The sequence below is a fragment of the Moschus berezovskii genome, chromosome X (genome assembly GCF_049115385.1).
Source record: "Moschus berezovskii isolate FMDL1 chromosome X, NW_MosBer_1.0, whole genome shotgun sequence".
Taxonomy (NCBI): domain Eukaryota; kingdom Metazoa; phylum Chordata; class Mammalia; order Artiodactyla; family Moschidae; genus Moschus; species Moschus berezovskii.
Genome location: NC_142488.1, coordinates 41,790,022 through 41,811,293, shown reverse-complemented (window position 1 = coordinate 41,811,293; position 21,272 = coordinate 41,790,022). Strand labels below are relative to the sequence as shown.

The following is a 21,272-nucleotide window of genomic DNA, read 5'->3' as shown; positions in this document are numbered from 1 at the left end:
GTTCTAGAACCAAACTGATAGTATCTCTGAGGTATGCCTGTGTATATGTGTGTGTGTGTGTGTGTATGTGTGTCTAATTTGTTTAAACCCAGCCGGTACCTGGCAGTGGCGGAACCAGAGTTCATGTCTCCATGCTTTCAGTTCAGACTCCCCTGGTCTCCAGCTCTGTGTCTCAGTCTCCACGTCAGAAAGATTGGACCTGCAAAGCCACTGAGCTGGGTCCTCCACTGAAAAGCTATTAGGATGTGCTTCCACTCCTGGAGGTTGTAGGCATGAGTGAATACTGATCTGAGAGGGACATGGTCCCAAAGATCTCACCTAGCTGCCTGGATCAGAAACCACTTTAGCTTCCTTTGAATGCACTAGAGCACTTTGTTCATTTGTTCAAAGCCCTTTGCCATTGCCTCCAATGTTAAACTGAGTTAAGTACATGTCTTACCGTCTGGACTAGTCTCAACACACCTGAGAAGGATTATGCCTCATTTCCTACATTGCCTTGTATTATAAATACCAAGGTTCTAAGAAATGCTTGTTAAATGAAGGAATAAGAGGAAGACTGGAAATCTTGCTTTTTTATATCCCATCTCCTATCACACTTAGTTCCCCTAGTCCCCAGAAAGGATCCACTCTCTTTTTATGCAAATGACCCCCTCTTTCCCCAACTCAGACAAGAGCTTCAAATGAACACCAATTTGGCACTGATTTTTCCATATAAATTCACAGGTATAGCTTTTTAAAAATAACCAATATCAATAATACCATTGGTAGTAATTACCAAATCTAGTAAATTACCATCAAAGTTACTAGAATTCACTATGTGTAAGGTGCTAAAGAGAAGAGAAAGATGAAAGACTCACTTCCTTAGGGTACCTAAATCTCTAACCACATTTATGTTAGCATTTCTCACTCTGATATTTCTGGATGCTATATGAAAATGAGTTCATGGCCATAAATCTGGAGAATGCTGACTTATAGCTAAACAGCTTAAAAAAAAACCTGCTAGCCCTCATAATACTTCTAATTTGCTAATGGACATCTTGGCTCTCAAAGACAGGCTTAGAATATGGAGCACTTCCAAAATTTACCCAACCAACAAGCTCCCTCTTTTGCAAAGCATTTTTGGAAATAAAATTGCTTGGAAAATATTCCCTTAGGCATGCTTTCTTCATATGCTGGCAGTCACTGGTAGGGGCCTGAGAGAACATAGGAAAACACAGGCTAGAAAGAAAACCCAAAATAAATAGAATATTTATTTTCCAAATGCTACAAATGGGAATAAATTCTTATGCATACCTCTGCTGGACAAAAGGCACATAGTTCCACAACACTGAGTCAAACAGGAGAAGTCAGATGTAGTTGTTAGGGGAACCACTGACTGAAACCTCCTGCCCTGGCCAGGCCTGACAGTAAGCACATTCAGGAGGCATCTTACAATAGAAGGTCCTGGTAAGGAATGAGAAACTAAGAAGCTACCAACAACTGGAAGAATTGGGAAAGGGCAAAAGGAAGGAAAAGACTCCAGTCCATATGTCCTACCAACCTCCCAGAATCCTCCTCGCTGGAATCCATCTTGGCTGAGCAATGCGTGTGCCACCAGGAAGGACCCTGAGCCAGAATGATTGGCCAGGGACAACCCAGAAACTAATCCCATAACCATAAAACCCAAGATTTCAAGCCATGTGGCAGAGAGGTTCTCCCGGATTCCCTGCCGTTCTCTGCCTGGGTGCCCCTTCCCATTAGTCTCTCTCTTTGTCAGCATGTGTGTCCTCGGACAATTCATTTCCAAGTATGAGACAAGAGCCCACTCTCGGGCCCTGGAAGTGGTCCTCCTTCCTGCAACAAATTCACTTGTACATCTAGCTAAAACTGCAAGGGCTCTGTGTTGAGTCTCAGGTCTGGGTCTCTGCTCCCCTGGGAACAGAGCAGTACAGGCAGAAAGTACGGCAGAGCAGGTTGAGAGGGTCAAAGGCAAAGCAGAGCTTCTTGCCAGATAGGCTGTTAACTGAGAGCTTTCACTTTGTGTATCCCAGTGACCAGGCAGAGGCAGCCCTGTCCCTGTACTGGATGGAGTTTCGTCTGTGATGGCTCCTGCACTCAGACTGGTAGAGATGTGATGAGGGCTTGCAGTGGGAGGGAGGGTGGACCAGAAACCATCAGATTCCTAGCACAATCTCTCCAACATTTGGACAACAGAAAAGTATTTTTAAAAATCTACCAACTGGGGGAAAGTCACAGATATTCAGGATTTCTCGGGTGGGTACGCAAACAATTATGTGGATTAGTGAGTGACTGCACCCACGGCTTGGAGAAGGAAATGGCAACCCACTCCAGTGTTCTTGCCTGGAGAATCCCAGGGACGGGGGAGCCTGGTGGGCTGCTGTCTGTGGGGTCGCACAGAGTTGGACACGACTGAAGCCACTTAGTAGCAGCAGCAGCAGTACCCACGGCTATGCCCCACGGTCTACTTTATCACCTGCTGCTGGCCAGGAAGTGTGAGCTGATGGTGATTTCCTTCCATGTCTCTAAAGCCTGATGTTTTTTTCAGAGCTGTTTATCTGCTGGAAATGGCTGTGGAAACTAGGCCACTGGGTACTTTGGCAAACACACAAAATTAAATCTCAGCCTGAGGTTCACTGTGTATCATCTGAGTCTGACAAATTACATGAGAGCTATGGGAATGAAAGCAAACGTACTAATAGTTTGGTAATTGTTCTCTTTGTTTGAAAAACCTGACATAAGCAAAGTCTTTTAAATGAAGAGGACTCAGCTCAACAGCTTTTGCGAGTAAAGTATTCATTACATTTAACAATAATTAACACTCAAATTTTCTGTGATCCCACCTAGAATTTTCTTCTTCCAGTTGAACCAAATCCAATCATAAAGCAAAAAATACAATCAAGTGCTATGAAAACAATACTGGACCATTCAAATATAAAGTATCAACATTATTTTCATTATTTGTTTTTTTTTTCAGTTCCAAGTTCTGTGTTTACTAAGAGTAATTATCAACTCGGCTTTCACATCTGCCTATCTGTCTGTTTGTCTCTCCCATTCACTTCTTGTAGGACCTGGAACCAAATACTTGCATTCCTATAACTGAACAAGATGCTATGGGGCCTTCCTGAGATGGGCCTTCCCCCATATCCTCTGTTTTAGCTCCTCTCTGAAGTACCTAGATAATAGTACTTGATGCACATTTCCTGAGTTGTTTTACAGATGCTAAAAACTTCCCCCTTTCTTCGAGTGGGAAATGGCAACCCGCTACAGTATTCTTGCCTGGAAAATTCCATGGACAGAGGAGTCTGGCAGGCTACAGTCCATGGGGTTGCAAAGAATCAGACACAACTTAATGACACACCCTCTCCAATAATGGAAGATGTTAACTACTTGAGCACCAGAAGCATATAACCCCAGGCCTTCTGTAGCCTAAGGACTGATAATATTAACCCCTGTGACACCACCCTGCTACTTCACCATCATCCAGAGAACTGTGCACAAACTGGTCACAGACCCTGTGACTCTCCCTCCCTCACCTGGCTTTTCAAAGTGCTTTGCCAAAACCCTTCAGGGAGCTCAGGGCTTTTTAGGGCATGAGCCCACCCAGATCATTGCATGGCCTTGCAATAAACCTTCCTTTGCTCCAAACTCCGACCTTTCAGTTTGTTTGGCCTCATTGGACATGGGGCACACGAACTGACATCAACGTTCTTGCAACTTTCTCCTATCTCTAAAGTGAGGATAGCTGTCACTTACTGAGATCCACTAGGTTTTCAAAAGGTATTTGTTCACTGAGTTTGATATACAAGTGAAAAGACTTGGAGTCCACACCTGAGACAGAGGGCTATTGATCCTGTTAAGTGGCAAGACAGGGCAATGACAGAAAAGACTTTCTGGCTGGGCCAGTGGGACAAGAGAACTTTCCCTTCTTCAGGAGGCTCAGAATGGACAAGATTTTAAAAAAAAGTTAAAAAATGCAGGACCTTGGGGTTGCAAAGAGTCAGACTGAGCAACTGAACTGAACTGAAAGATTAAGCCTTTTGGTTGGGATACTTGGGTGTGTGCTCTGGGGTGGGAAAAGGGGCTACTGAGGGAGGAAGTAGAAAGCAAGGAGTGGGGAGGCAGGGGGAGATCTCTAGCTGGAAACTACATTCTGTCCTGAAAGTTCAGAACCTTGGGGAGGTGGGTAATCATGGAGACTAGAACAGTCTCTCTTGAGGAAGCTGCTTTTGTAATGTTTCATTCTATTTACAAGTTCTTTTTGCCATTAACCAAATGCCAGAGTCCCACTTGAAGAGGTAATTGAAAAGTCCCACAGCCTCAGTGAGACAAAAGCTTTATTGCCCTTTCTATGCTGCCAGTGAAGGCCAGTCCAAGGCAGGTGGGTGATTCTAGACTATTTCTCAATGAGTGGCTGGAAAAATGATTTTGGTAGTGAATTACTTCCTATTAAAAATGAATGAAAGGAATAATGCGAAGAGTTGATTCACTGGAAAAGACTCTGGTGCTGGGAAGGATTGGGGGTGGGAGGAGAAGGGGATGACAGAGAATGAGATGGCTGGATGGCATCACCGACTCGATGGACATGAGTTTGAGTGAAGTCCGGGAGTTGGTGATGGACAGGGAGGCCTGGCGTGCTGTGATTCATGGAGTCGCAAAGAGTCGGACACGACTGAGCGACTGAACTGAACTGAACTGAAGTAGGTTAAGATGGTGACTTTTAGGTTATGTCTATTTTATCACAATTTTTTTAAAAAGAATTAATGAAAGGGAAAAATCTCATAATTAATCTGACTTTGCTGTATATTGAGAAAATGGTTAATGCTAACCTAACTTTCTAAACAGCACAAGGCTTTAAGGGTAATTTGTCATTAAGCTTTCCTATGATCCACAAGAAGTATACGAAGCCTTTTAAAATAGAGAATAAAAAAAGAATGGAAATTGTTAGCAACTATGTCTTACAAGCTATGTCTATATTTCTCTGTACTGAATACTTGATAGAGCAGAGTGAAAATATGTAAATATTTTTAGTCTTTCTGCTTTTAAAATCCTATGTATAATTGAATTTAGAGGAAAACATCCCTTTTGTATTACTTCATTTCTATGATCAAAACAATTTCTTATCATGAACACAAGCCCATTACCACTTGCCTGTCCTTACCTAACTGTCTTTTTTCATCTTCTACTCTGACTTATACAAATTACTTTAAATCCTCTTTTCTTCTTTTGTAAACCAGGCAGAGTACAATGGCATAAAATAAAATACTCTTATTGATCATACTTTGACTAATAAATTTACATAAGTCACTTATAAAAAAGAATATATAGCCAACAATTCTAAGCCTCTAGCTTTAGTATTTTAACACAATAGCAAAATCTATCTTCTTCAGCCTGCTGAGCCTAACTGGGGCGGCCTGGGGCTTTCTCAGGAGTCAAGTCCTCACTGAAGGCCAGAGGGGGACCAGATCTATGGCTAAGGGTACAAGAGATGAGGCCACCCTGGTGAATGGTGCCACATATGACTCCTAGGCATACCCACTCCATACCAACCCCTGGAATCCATAGAAGCCCTGACTGCCAAGGTGGCATCTGAGGACTCCAAAGCCTCTTGGGGTAAGATGATTTCTGTTGTATCTCGGAGCAGTTTATTAAAGGGGTTCAAAAGTTAACTCTGCCCACAGAATAAGGAATGGTGTGATGTAACTCACAGAACCTGAGTTCAGTACCTGGAAATCCCCACTTTGGCTCCTGAACTCTCTAAGCCTCAGTTTTCTCATATGTAAGATGGGGTAAATAATGCTACTACCTCAGAGGATCACTGGGAAGCTCAAATGAGGTAACACAGATATATGTATATTACAGATAGAAGGCAACACCAATGCGTGGAATTGGAGGGATGAATTCAGGTGATTAAAAGAAAGGAGGCAAAGACAGGACAATTGACATCCCTACAGGAACCTAACACTTTTGGCTCCTTGGGTTTCCTACTGATAGGGGTGGAAAGTGAAAGCATAACTTTCTTTGAAGACAAAAGAAAAGACTTCTGTGAGTTGGTATGGAAAGATGTTAAAAGCAGCTTAAAAATACATGTCCCCGATCCAAAAGAAACACCTTATTAGAAGCAAAGGGTCAAAGTCGCAGTTATATCTGGCAAGCATTAAGACAAACTAACAACAACAAAAAAAAACACATCCTCTGCTTTCAACACAGCCTACTGGCAAAAAGAAAATTCACCTCTTAGCAACAACAAAGAAAATTACTTAGCATTCCAGAACACACACGTTCTGAAAAGCCTTTGATTTCAGTCATTGGCATAGAAACACGGAGTAAATGTGTGGGAAGAACAGAACCAATACTCAGAAAAATTGCTTGCTGATTTCCTGAACTGTTAGTATCAGGAAAGCCTAGACTGTTTCAAACAAATCTTTATCACATCATTCTCTGAAAACAAATGTGTGCTCTATCTAGTCTATTTTTATTTAGGGAGGATTCAAAAAGCAGGCAGAAAGTGAGAATGTGTAAAAATATCAATGTCTCCTTTAAAGCAGTCGCTGCAAAAAGGCTTGCTCCATCTCTGGCAGTGTTCACCCTCTTTATACCCTACCTGCATTATTATGGTCTGGAGAAACCCATGGAAAGCAAAAGAAAAGAAAATGAAGTATTTCTTCCTCCTTTTCTAAGATGTGGCAATGCAAAACTTAACCCAAAAGTCTCCACAACTCAATGAAAGTAATTCATAAAACAACTGCAAAGATGGTGCATCTTCTTTACTAGCACAAATAATCAATCAATCAATCAGTCCAAGAGACATTCAAGTCCACCTGCTTCCTGTACACCTTCCAAAAGAAAAGATCCACAGAGTGCATTTCAAGCTATCTAGCTGACACCACTTCAAAGCCACCTTTTAGGTTAAAGACGTGATTAATTTCTGTTAATTTCACAAATCAGGTACAATCTCTCAAATAAAGCCATATCAAATTCACAATATATATATAAAACCTGTTCATTGTAGGAATCAGTCAGGAAACTATGGTATGAGAATCGGATTTACTAAACCAGAGATAGAATAGCAACTCTATTCCCAAGATCCATGAAGGATACAGGCAGAAATGTTACTTAATATTACTTATTTACTGTTTGTTGTTTATGCATTTCCTCCCCTGAAATGGCAAGCTCTATGTCAGCAGGAACCTGAATCATGTATCCATCAGTCTATGTCCAGCCTAGAATAATATCTGGTACACAGTTGATTGTCCAGTGACTACTTACTGAAACAACGAATGAATTTAGCATAACCATAAGAACCTTCTAAAAATGAAGTAGATAGGGACTTCCCTGTCAGTCCAATGGTTAAGACTCCATGCTTCCACTGCAGGGGGCCTGGGTTTGATCCCCAGTTGGGATCACAATAAACTGGAAAATTCTTAAAGAGATGGGAATACCAGACCACCTGACCTGCCTCCTCAGAAATCTGTATGCAGGTCAGGAAGCAACAGTTAGAACTGGACATGGAACAACAGACTAGTTCCAAATCAGCAAAGGAGTACATCAAGGCTGTATATTTTCACCTGCTTATTGAACTTATATGCAGAGTACATCATTTCTATGATGGGCTGGATGGAGCACAAGCTGGAAACAAGATTGCCAGGAGAAATATCAATGACCTCAGATATGTAGATGACACCACCCTTATGGCAGAAAGTGAAGAAGAACTAAAGAGCTTCTTGATGAAAATGAAAGAGGAAAGTGAAAAAGTTGGCTTAAAGCTCAACATTCAGAAAACTAAGATCATGGAATCTGGTCCTATGACTTCATGGCAAATAGACGGGGAAAAATTGGAAACAATGACACACTTTATTTTTCTGGGCTCCAAAATCACTGCAGACAGTGACTGTAGCCATGAAATTAAAAGACACTTGCTCCTTGGAAGGAAAGTTATGACCAACCTAGAGAGCATATTAAAAAGCAGAGACATTACTTTGCCAACAAAGGTCCTTCTTGTCAAAGCTATGTTTTTTCCAGTAGTCATGTATGGATGTGAGAGTTGGACTATAAAGAAAGCTGAGCGCCGAAGAATTGATGTTTTTGAACTGTGGTGTTGGAAAAGACTCTTGAGAGTCCCTTGGACTGCAGAGACCCAACCAGTCCATCCTAAAAGAAATCAGTCCTGAACAGTCATTGGAAGGGCTGATGTTGAAGCTGAAACTCCAGTACAATCAGGGCCACCTGATGCAAAGAACTGACTCATTTGAAACGACCCTGATGCTGGGAAAGATTGAAGGCGGGAGGAGAAGGGGACGATAGAGGATGAGCTGGTTGGATGGCATCACCAACTCAGTGGACATGAGTTTGAGCAAACTCCAGGAGTTGGTGATGGCACACTGAAGTCCATGGGGTCGCAAAGAGTCAGACATGACTGAGAGACTGAACTGAACTGAACTGAACTGGGGAACTAAGATCCCACTAAAGCAGATAAACTTAGTTCTCTTGGAGAAGGGACAGGGTAGAAAACACCACCCAGCACCTATCCCCAGTGCTTCAGACGCTCAGGCTTGGGACCACACAATCAAAATTTGCCCCGTAAACACAATCTAGCTAAGGTCAAGAAGAGCTCTCTGGTGAATAGTGAAAATCTTCCTAGAGTAGGTGGAAACTGAATGCACTACAGTCTGCTGACAGAAGAAACAAAGGAGGTATTCTTAAAGGCTGCAGATTAGGAAAATTTAAGAGCTGGAGCAATCTGGATCATAAAGAATATGGTTTGGTTTAACGGGACAGCCGCAATCGTCCAGTTATTTGCCCACTTCATTTCACTGTTATTTACTGAAAAGAATATACTGTATTAGATTACAGAAGCTGAGCTTGTGAGAAGAGCTAATGTAGAGTGTCACATAAACAATTTGCATTATTAGCCCAATGCATGATCATGCTGGCAGGAAAAGTCCTTTCTTCTCCCTAGAAGCAAACATAACACTGAGAGTTGAGATATTCTTAAATAAGTGGAATTATTTTTTTGCTATACAATTAATTGGGCTTCCCTGGTGGTTCAGACGGTAAAGAATCTGCCTGCAATGTGGGAGACCTGGGTTCCATCTCTGGGTCTGGAAGGTCCCCTGGAGGAGGGCGGGGTAACTCACTCCAGTATTCTTGCCTGGAGAATCCCCATGGACAGAGAAGCCTGGCAGGCTACAGTCCATGGGGTCGCAAAGTGTTGGACATGACTGAGCAACTAAGCACATACAGTTGATTATCAGTCTTACCCGGAATAGTTAAATATCTTCCTCAGTTCAGTTCAGTTCAGTCGCTCAGCTGTGTCCGACTCTTTGCAACCCCATGAATCGCAGCACGCCAGGCCTCCCTGTCCATCACCAACTGCCAGAGTCTACTCAAACTCATGTCCATTGAGTCGGTGATGCCATACAGCCATCTCATCTCTGTCGTCCCCTTCTCCTCCCGCCCCCAATCCTTCCCAGCATCAGAGTCTTTTCCAGTGAGTCAACTCGTTGCATGAGGTGGCCAAAGTATTGGAGTTTCAGCTTTAGTATCAGTCCTTCCAATGAACACCCAGGACTGATCTCCTTTAGAATGGACTGGTTGGATCTTCTTGCAGTCCAAGGACTCTCAAGAGTCTTCTCCAACACCACAGTTCAAAAGCATCAATTCTTCAGCGATCAGCTTTCTTCACAGTCCAACTCACATCCACACATCACCACTGGAAAACCTTTGTTGGCAAAATAATGTCTCTGCTTTTTAATATGCTATCTAGGTTGGTCATAACTTTCCTTCCAAGGAGTAAGCATCTTTTAATTTCATGGGTGCAATCACCATCTGCAGTGATTTGGAGCCCCCCAAAATAAAGTCTGACACTGTTTCCACTGTTTCCCCATCTATTTCCCATGAAGTGATGGGACCAGATGCCATGATCTTAGTTTTCTGAATGTTGAGTTTCAAGCCAACTTTTTCACTCTCCTCATTTACTTTCATCAAGTATCTACCTGCTCTTTCCCTAATCCGGCCTCCTCACTTTCTAGTTTCCTGGTAATTATAAAAACATCCACTACCCTGAATATTTCTCATTGCAGAAATGATGTGATTTATCAGAAACACTAGCAGAAAGGCACTCATTCAGGTAAAATAAATTAACCTCTAACTTGTGCACTAGTATTTTTTTTTAACCTTAACTTTGTAGTCTACCTTGGGTGAAAATAGGTGTTCCTTGGCAGGTTAAAGTATGTGAGAGGATGGTTTAATGGTAAGTGTTTGTTTATTTATTGGCTGTGCCACGTGGCTTGTAGGATCTTTGTTCTCCAGCCAGGGATCTAACCCAGGCCATGGCAGTGAAAGTCCTGAGTCCTAAGCACTGGACTGCCAGAGAACTTCCTAACAGCATATCTATTCTCCACCTTTCCATTAGATGAGATTGTCTTAAATTAAAAGAACAATCTTTAGCATCTTAAGAATATAAGTAAATCCTAAAATTCATAAAGAGCACGTATGTTCAGGGGGTAGGTAGACCATTACTAGTTTTATACCTCTGTCAAGTCACTTGACCTCACTGAACCTCTGTTTTCCTCTGTAAAGCAGAGTATAAATTTGCTCAGGTTCCAAGACAATCACCAGACTCATTTGAGTCCTACTTGAACTAAACAGTAAATTTAGATGACTGTTTAACTAACAGTTGAGTAGTACAAAGGATTTGGTTTCTCTCCCTACATTAAATATGATAATACAGGTCAAAGTGCTCAATACATGTTATTTAATAGTTGCTATTACTCTTACCTTTGTTATTACTTACTAGTCCAGGTAAACATCATGCCGTGCAGAGAAGACAAAGTGGGGAAGCGAAGGAGTTTTTCCTTTTTGATCATGGCCTACTGAAGCCAGTGTTCATAAATTTACTTTGTCTAACTTTTTTTTAATACTTTTTCCATTTCTCCCTTGACCTCTGAACCCAGTTTTTCTAAAGGCTGCTGGTTTCTTTTCTCATTTGTCTGACTGCCAAACTCCCCCAAACATCGCAAACCAACCCAAAGCAGCTAATCAGAGTTTCCCAAGATTCCTGACCTCACTAACTGGACATCAATGTCCATACATACATTCAAGGATCCTCAAATCCCTGGTCTGAAAGGCCCTGAAGATGGCACACCCACATGATTGCTGGGGGTTGGGTGATGCGTCTGTTGAGAAGTGATATGGTTAGTGGTGTGGGGATCCTGGCATTAGAAGGAGTAAATAACCCCTGCTCTGGTGATACTAGTTCCAGGAAGTGGACTGCAGTATTAGACCAGAAACTTGATTTGTCCAGGCCCTTTTTCAGACTCCATCTGCTTCATGTTTGGCTTCAGGAAGAAAGAATAACATGGGCAACAGCTGCTGTTCCTTGAGGGGATAGCAGAACTTTGAGTTTAAACAATCTCTTGTTTAAACAGTAGGAAACTGCACAACTGAGCTAGACTTCCCAAGAGTCATGGCTAGGTGCATAGAAAACGATCAAAGTGTGCAAAGAAATGTCAGGTAAGGATGAGGATGAACGACCCATTTAGAGTCTTAAGTGGCCTCAAACTGTTGTGTTCCTTGAGGCCTTAGAATTGCCTCATAGGTGCCTCAGGAGCTGCCTGGGTTCTGTGTGTGTGTGTCTATTTCAGGTGCCACCCTCAGCCCCTGAGAGATGGGAAGAAAAGAAGCTGAAAGGTTTCCATCCCTATTTCAGCTGGACTAGAGGTGGGGTGTGGCCTTCTAGGGCCACAGTGGGTGAGGTGGAGGAGGACGAGGCTGAAGAATGCCCACTTTCAGTGATTGCAGGAGTCCACAAGGAGTTTTTTTAAAAAGAAGGAAAGCAAGGCAGCACACTACTTTAAAGCTGAGAAACTACTTTCATGATTGCTTTGACAAAAAAAAATACTGAAAACAAAACCAAATGTTTTCCCAAATAAAATGCTTCCCCATAGTAAAACACTTGAGTAAAACATCAGGCTTACCTTGACATAATGAACAAGACGCTCTTTCACATTCACTTTGTAAGTTTCTAAACCCAGTTCCTTAGATAACCGTAAGATCCTGTTCTGGGTTGGGCCTACATAAGCACCGCCAACATCTACATAGTCAACATGTTCATTCTGTAGAAAAAGATAAAGTGGCCAGAAGACTTTGGTTAGAACTCTAAATATATATATATATATATATGTTGCTAAGTCTCATAAAAACAAAAAGGACCTGTTTATTTTTTACAGTTTAAATGTGCCTTACTTCTCTCTTTCATAGGGCCACTGAAAATAGCAATCCTTTCACCTTAAGAACTGACCCCCAATCCCATATGACGTCACTAAAGCAATCCTATTTGTTTAGTTAATGATGAGGCCAATTTGCTAAGAATATGCACAAAGAATAAAGAACACTATAGTACATCCTGCCCATCTAGGTCTTTTTCAAAGCATTTAGGTCATCTGTGCTTTTCTTTGGGGTTGCTGCTGGGAAGGCCACCCAGAGATTTATGAGGCCTAACTTTCTGATTTCCAGCAGATGAACTCTTCAGTCAGCCCAAACTGGTGGCCTCCTGATCCTATTTTATTTTTTATTGGTTAAAGCAACATGAAATTAGCCTTCCCCAGTTGTTTTTGTTTTTAATATTTACTTGACTGAGCTCTCTAGTTGTGGCCCATGGACTTAGTTGCCCTGCGCCATGTGGGATCTTAGTTCCCAGACCAGGGATGGAACCTGAGTCTCCTGCATTTGAAGGCAGATTCTTAACCACTGGACCACCAGGAAAGTCCCCTGCCTGATTATTTTTTATTGTGTGCCACTCACTGAACATGAAAAATGCAGAAATAATCTTAATCCTGGAAGGATGATATCTTTCTCAGAGAGGATTTATGTCTGCTTCCACCCAGCACTTGGGGATGCTAACATTACTAGATAATTGTATTGCATTTTCTGTGCCTGAGATGATTTGAAAGCAGGTTGAAATGCAACGTAGCCTAGTCATTTTACTATTCTCCTTTAGTGCTAGGATGCAGTCCAACCCAAAGCACAAGGAGTTTACAAACACCTCCTTCCATAAATACACACTTTGGTGGGCCCTGGACTTGACCTTCAGTTGCCCTAGCTTTGTTAAGATTTTGGAAGTACTACTCAATCTCTCACTTGCTTTTCTAGTAGTCAGCAAACTCCCACCTCCCCACCCCCTGGGGAATAGCAGGTCAGTGTTTTCTGGATGTTGGTCTAGTGATTCTTCACTACTTTGTTAGCTCTCTGGTGCTTTGAAGATGTGTGTGTGTGTGCGCGTGTGTGTATGTGTGTGGTGTCTATGTGCAATATGTCTAGTATCCTTGTATGTAGTAGGAGGCCTGGGACAATTTACCTTATCTGCTATTTCCATAAAATTGAATGCCTAGAAACTTGCCTTCCTGGGGTAATATAATCTGATATTATCTTTCGATGGCTGGATATTCTTTACTAACCTTTTGTTTAGAATTTTTATATCTGTGTTTATAAGTGATACTGAGATTGCCCCAGGAGTCTCCTCGATTCTCCAGCCCTTGTCTGTTTTACAGTATTGCTAATCTCATGAGTTAGTGATTATACTTTCTTCTGTTCTTTAAAAGGGTTCATATACAAACAGAATAATCTCTTCTTTGAACAGTAGGTAGGACATGCCTGTAGAGCTACCTAGGCTTAGCGTCTTCTTTGTGGGAAAAACTTAAACTACAGATTTAGTTTATTTTGAGGTTAAAGCACTAGTCATATTTTCTATTTCTTAATCTGTTAATTTTTATAAATTATATTTTCTCATAATATATACATTTCATATGTGTCAAAACTATTGCTGTAAAATTCAGGACCTCCTCTTCTCATTTGCATCAGTGGTTATATTTTCATTTTCATCCCTTTTATTTGTTTAGAGATCTCTCCTTTTCCTTTTTCTTAAAAAATCTTAGCAGACATGTCAGTTTTTAATAAGACTTAAAAAAATCAACCTATTACTGATCATTTTTATTGAGTATTTATTTTAGATATCATTGATTTAGGCTCCTTTTTCCTTTTTTTTGGATTTTTTAATCTCAATTTTCTATTTCTTGAATGCTTAGCATATTCATATTGAGCCTTCTATCATTTTCTGATAGAAAAATTTAGGCTATGAATCTCCCTCTCATATGGTTTTAACTACACAACTTTATTTTAGTATTTCCATTACTGTGCAGTTTTAAGTGTTTGCAAATTTCCGTTACAATTTCTGTTTAAATCAATGTTTCTAAAAGTTTTGCTGTGTTTTAATTTCTATAGCTGGAATTCTTTTTAGTTATCTTTCTGTCATAACTGCACTGTGGAAAAAAAAATGGATTATATGATATCCATCCTTGAGGTTTACTTTATGACCTAGCACATGGTTGATCGTCAAAGATTTTTCATTTCAGGATGATAATAACATATAGTCTTCTGTTAAGTAATATGTATATTTTACATATGTCCATTAGAAAAAGATTAATTGTGCTCAGCCTTTGCTTCATTTATTATTAATTTAGAAAAGTATGTTAAAAATCCCCTAGTCTATTGGGCATTTATGTTTGATTACTATTAATTTTTGCTTTATATTTTGAGGCTACGTTATTCAGGATATACAAGTTTAGAACTGTTTGGTCTTCCAGGTCTCTTATCACTATTGTTAATTCAATGAAATATTTTTTTGTTTAAACCTTATTTTGTCTGGTATTAATCTAGTTAAAACAGCTTAGATTAGTATTTGTATACTATCTCTTTTTCTATCTTTCAGTTAAAGTTTTCTTTATTCTGACATTTCCCCCCTTTTAACTGAGTTTAACCCATTTACATTTTATTTCTTTTAGAATGTCTTAATTTTACTTATTATGGCTTTCCATTTATCCCACTGTTAACAGTCTCCTGCCTGATTTCTTTCCTTCTTTGGGATTAAGGGTTTTCTTTTGAAGTTTTTTCTTCTACTTGTTTGGAAATTATACACTCAGGCCTACTCTTTTAGACATTTCTTTTAGTGCTTAGCTTCCTTGTATTTTCTGTCACTTTTTTTGGGCTCTGTTACTTTTGACTATAAGTGGTTTGTTTTCTTTAGAACCTTTTCTGTGTAAGTAATTTGTCCTGGGTGGACAGGAATTGAATCTATTTCTGCCAGTATCCTTGGTACTTTATATATTCTAAGGTTTTTTTCATGCCACATAGGTAGTGTGAATTTAGATGGAAGCCACAGATGAAGGCAAGGTTTATTTTTATCCCTTTTTGAATGGTAAGATTTATTTCATTTTCATGTACAGAGTATATCACAGGGGATTCCAATTTGGGGTGTTTCCTATTAAACTTCCTACCTTTGACAGGGTGAGGATTTTATCTCTTGTTCTCTGCATGCCATTCATCTATCCCAGTGAAACTGCAAAGTCTTCAGGGTTCAGTAGGCATTCAAGGTGAAAGTCAAATTTTGAGCTCACTGAATTCCTAAGCTTCATATTTTTACTTTGCTTTGGGGATTCATTAGTTCATTCAATAACTGTATCTTGAGTTCCTACAAGGCACCATGTATAGATCAAGAAGCTTCTGTTATATCAGTGAACAAAATAAATATCTCTGCTCTTAAGGAGTTTTCATTTAGTAGGAAGAGACAGAAAATGAATAAGAACCAAAATAAATAAATATCTTAGAAGTAGATAACATTTAAAAAAGAAAAAACTAGAGAATGACAAGACAGAAACTGCAGAGGAGAGAAGCAAAGATTTCAGATTCAAATATAAGTGACATGTAGGCCTCCAAAAAAAACGTGATCTTTTCATAAAGACTTGAAGGAGGTAAGGGGTTATCCATGTGGCTATTTGGGACAAGAACATTCCTGGCAGAAGAAAGAGCCAGTGTAAAGATTCTAAGGCAGAAATGTGCCTGGTGTGTTCACAAAACTCAGACTAGTGTGTCTAGAACAGAGTGAGCAAGGAAAAAAGAACTGGAGGTGAGATTAGAGAAGTCAAGGGCAGGGAGGGCAGGTCATGGAACACCTCACAACACATTGAAAGAACATCAGCTTTTACTCTGAATGAAAAGGGGAGCCTTGGGAAGGTTTTGAGCAGAAAAGTGCCAAGATCTGACTTAGATTTGAGAGCTCATTCTGGCTGTCACACTAATAGTAGATTTTAGGGGCCAAGGGTAAAAGCTGAGAAAGTAGTTAAGAGGCTATTGCAGTAATCTTCCCTGGTGGCTCAGACGGTAAAGAATCCGCCTGCAACGCAGGAGACGTGGGTTCAATCCCTGGGTCGGGAAGATCCCCTGGAGAAGGGCATGGCAACCCACTCCAGTATTCTTGCCTGGAGAATCCCATGGACAGAGGAGCCTGGCGGGCTACAGTCCACAGGATCCCAAAGAATTGGACACCACTGAGTGACTGACACTTTCACTTTCCCTAGAGATGATTGTGGCTGCTACCAGGTGGTAGCCCTGGAAGTGGAGGGTAAGGTTGAATTCTGGATATATTTTGAAGGCAGAGCCAAAAGAATTGCCTGACAGAATGACTGCTCACTTCAAGGTAGCACAATATATTTTATTCAGCATTTTACTTATGTTAAGAGGGACAGTCAGTCATTCTGCCACAATATCAGAAATGAAGTGTTCCTCTGACTTCTGTCCCTCATATAACCTAATGCTCCCTTTTACTAACTACTGGTGTTGTGCTCCAAACCTTCTCCAGTCTCCAACATCCTTATTAAGATGTGAAGAACAAAATTGGAGTCAGTAGTCCAATAAATTTAACTAAGACAGCAAGAGAACTTTTGGGAGTTTCTAAACAGGATGTCTTTAGAATACTGACACTATTTAAAGTAAATAATCCTAAGTGAAGCAGTAAAAAGAATGAGATGTTTCACAGAATCTTTCTTTACAAAGTGGAAACACTGGAAAGGAGATGCCCCAGCTTCAGCAGGAAGACAGTAGAACTATAACACCATATTCTGCCATGCTGCCCCTCAGTCTTTAGGATCTCGGTTTGGATCTCATTACTCTGGGAAAGATTGAAGGCAGGAGGAGAAGGGGATTACAAAGGATGAGATGGTTGGATGGCATCACTGACTCAATGGGGACATGAGTTTGAGCAAGCTCTGGGAGATGGTGAAGGACAGGGAAGCCTGGTGTGCTGCAGTCCATGGGGTTGCAAAGAGTCGGACATGACTGAGCAACTGAACAACCACTCAGCCTTTGAAGAGGCCAACACACAACCGTATTAGGAAAACTAATACACCATCCCTGTGGTAGCCTGGCAGGTATTTCAACTTCATTCATTTGGTCCTGAAGAATTATGGGGGAATCACGCTAGCACAAACTGGGAAGTTTTGAATGAATAGAAGATGTATCTGAACCACTGCCAAGGGACAATATCAAATTTGATATTTCAGTAGTTAAAGATCCAGAGTAATTTTTATGGCATCTCCTCCCCCACACTCTAATTGATTATGCTAGTAGAAGCAACTGTAACAATATTCAATTCCATTTCTGATTAAATACCATTTCTGTGCCCGCTTTGTAAAGCCCTTTTTACCCCTTCTATTCATTTGAATTCATTTGAAATCTTATAGATGTCAAATCCTAGTTTCTCAGCATTTCAGAGTTAATTTCTCACATTCTGAAAGGGAATTTTAATATCATATTCAATACACAATAGTTCCTATATGCCAGTGATATATATAAATGATGCAGCGTGAAAAAGCAGCCTGGGGCAATAACATAGATGGGGCTAAGCATGTTGGAATTCTCATTTCCCTTGCGCAAAGAAACATGTTCTAGACTCAAAGATAGAGATAACAAACTGGTATTTACTAGAGGGGAGAGAGAATGGAGGAGGGGCAAGTTAGGGGCATAGGAATAAGAGATACAAAGTATTATGTATAATATAGATAAGGAACAAAGATATACTGTGGAGCACAAGGAATTACAGCAATTATCTTATATTAACTTTTAATGGCATATAATCTTTAAAAATACTGAATCACTATGCTATAACCTGAAACAATATAATATTATAAATCAACACTGTGTGTGTTAGTCGCTCAGTCATGTCTGACTCTTTGCAACCCCATGGACTATAGCTCACTAGGCTCCTCTGTCCATGGAATTCTCCAGGCAAGAATCCTGGAGTGGGTAGCCATTCCCTTCTCCAGGGGATCTTCTCGATCCAGGGATCGACCCCAGGTCTCCCACATTACAGGTGGATTCTTTACCATCTGAGCCACCAGGGAAACTATACTTCAATTAAAAAAATAAAAAAACTAAGTTCTGCCAAAAGAGAACTGAAAAATCCACAATATGACTGATGCTCTTTTTAATAACCAAAAGGTTTTAGAGGTAAGAAAAGTAGGGCAAAGGGACAACTTAATACCTATCTTCAAAATTAAGGAATATTCTTCAGAAAATGACAGATGAATCATATCTGTTAAGGTGGTGCAGGCAGAATATGCAGTCCTTCTTTTGCACCACAACACACTACCTTCAATTAGAACCTGAAGTTGGAGGGAGCTTCAAGCCCATTTATATCTCACTGCCCAGATGAGAAAACTGAGATGTAAAGTGCTAATGGTACTTACCTAGGGTAAGACAGGGTGTCAGGCCAGTACAAGGGTCAGAGCCCCAGTCTCCTCACTCCCAGAACAACAGCCTCCCTCTGAGGAGGTACTCAAATGCTTCAAATGCAGTTCATGTAGATTCACATTAATTTAAAGCAAGCGAGCCTACAGCAAAGAGCAGCACTTCTCTAGGGTCCGCTAAGGATCTTGTCAGAATGCAGTCAGCAGGTCTAAGACAGGGCCTGATACCCTGCATGTCTGTCAAGCTCCAGGGCGATTCCCAGGCAGGTGGCTCATAGTATACTTTGAGTAGCAAGGCTGTAGGGTACTCTTAGAGCTGAGCAAAGTAAAAACAGGCCTATGATACATCCTTGTACATCTGAAAAGGCAGAAAGTGATGGACAGAAGGGGAGCTTGGCTTGGTGTGACTGAAAAGAGCTGGTACAGTATGCTTGTTTAGATGTTGGTTGACTATTTTATACCCACGTATGTTCCTTTTCCCATGCCTGCTTCTATTATGCAGCCTGGAAATGTTAAATACTTGCTTTCCCAGGCTCCCTGGCAGCTGAGGGTAGCTGTGTGCCCCAAATCTAGCCAATGAGACTAAAGCAAATGTCTCATGGGGTCTTCTGGAAAAAGAAAGGCTTTGTTGCAGATAAGACTTGCGCCGCCTCTTAATGCCCTTTCCTGCCTTGAGTGAGGGCCTGATGCTGCAAGATGCTGAAGCCATCTGGTTACCACTAGGCAAGAAGCCAACAGGAAAAGAATGGCTGGGCAGAAAGACAGAGAGATCCTAAAGATTTGCTGACAAAGCTGAACCCCTGCACCAGCCTGGACTACCTACCACCAGACTTCTTCTTATGTAAAAGGACTGAATGTTTGGATTGCTTAAATCATTGTTATTATCACTGCATAAGCCATTCTATTATAAGTCTGATACCTCTTCTAATTAGATGCTTCCTCTCTCTCCTTCCAGTCACTTCAACAATCTGGTTTTGTCCGTATTTCCAATCCCCAGCTTTTAATGCTCAATTTGTGTGCTCTAGCAAAGGGGCTCACTAATGACCTTCTAAAAGTCAAATACAAGGGCCTCTTAACAGCCTTTATCCTGTGTCAAATGCCCCTGGCATTTGATTCTATTCATCATCCCATCCTCTTTACTGATTTTCATGGCACTATCCCAATCTTGTCTTCCTCCTCTGCCTCCACTGCTCCTCTCTGGCTTCTCTGCCTCTGGCCCCCTGCTCAAATCTGCATGTTCCCCAACTTCCATCTTTGTCTTTATTTCTTTTCCACCCTAGATCCTTCCCTGTATACTTTCATCAGATCTCACAGATCCAACAACCTGCAACCATTTCTTTAAATAGTTATAAACACCAGTTAGCATGCATTTTTCCCGAAATGGTGATGTAAGCCTAAGTATTAAAAGGCTGTGATGCAGCAGGAACTGGGATGCCTTCTCATGTCTCACTGAGCCCACCTGAGCAAAGAGTGCCTCTGTCAGCAGTGCACCTCTTGGAGAATAAGGACTAAGGAAAAAGTTGCACAGAAACACGCTACATTTGCTTCTGCTTTCTGTGGTCACACTTCTTTTAAGTTGTGTGTCCTTGGATAAGTAAACAAGGAATCTATATTGTGTGTGTGGGGGGGCGGTGAAGGTATAGTCACTTCAAGTCCAGCTAAACCTTACCTCACCTGAGATACTATATCCTCTATTTAGGTCTCTGATATGGAAATGGTGATGCTGTATTGAAATTATTTGTCCAGGTTTGTTTTCTTTACTAGAATGCAAGCTACTGAAGGTCAGAGGCTGACACTCTTTGGTGGGTGTTTGTTGAAAAGAACAGGTACTTATTTAATAAAGTAGTCTAGGACTATGGTGGATCAATGGCTTAACTGCATACACTCTTGAGATTTCCCCCAGCTCTGGGACTTCCAGTGACCCCACTTCTAGTTTGTGTGAGATTTTGTATTTATATAGGTATCAAAATCATTTACCCTCACTGTGTATGTTCTTCCTCCAACTCTCTCCCGGGCTTCTAAAACCAAAACATTAACTTCATGTTCGGCTAAGAGTTTGGCAGCAGATAATCCTAGAAGGGGGGAAAAAAAGTCGAAGAACATATTAACATCTAAATGTGAAACACTGAATATTTAAGCAGGTCTACATATAATATAAATGCAGAACATCATATACAATTCATTGATTGTCCCGTCTATCTAATAAATTTTGTGATTCTATCTAATCACCTCACTGTGATTACTGAGCCCAAAATTTTATAATCTATAATATATTATGTATCATAATTAAACTTTATTATCTATCATAAGGTTGGTTAAAATGTAATAATTAAAATATATATATATATATATATATTTGGGGGTTTGGTAATAATCAAATCATATGCAAAAGAATCTGTTGAACCCCTCAATCAACCCTTATCATGCCCCTCTTCTAGAAATCCTGACTATATAAACAGAAGTGTTTTCCTGGAAACTGCCCTGCCTTACACCAGCCCACAGTATCTCTGTGCTTTACTCAATTTAAACCCCCCTATAATGACCTCTGATTATTTATATCTGGATTACATGCTAGCTAGTTCTTGTTTTCCCAACTAGATTAAAAATTACCAAAGGCAGGAACCACGTTTCATACTTTATTTGCTCAAAACTGTGTACAGGCTTTTACTCATAAATAAAAACTTTCATAAAAAGAAG

At 40.6% G+C, this 21,272-nt stretch overlaps 1 protein-coding gene across 1 annotated transcript in view; it reads right to left on the bottom strand.

Annotated features, from left to right (window-relative positions):
* MAOA (monoamine oxidase A) overlaps positions 1–21,272 on the bottom strand; it is an 85,040-nt gene that overhangs the window by 45,441 nt on the left and 18,327 nt on the right. The window contains exons 2-3 of the mRNA XM_055438391.2: positions 20,553–20,647; positions 11,976–12,113 (exon numbers count right to left, since the gene is read on the bottom strand). Coding sequence (XP_055294366.1) covers positions 11,976–12,113; positions 20,553–20,647 — 233 coding nt within the window. The remainder of the gene's footprint in view (positions 1–11,975; positions 12,114–20,552; positions 20,648–21,272) is intronic.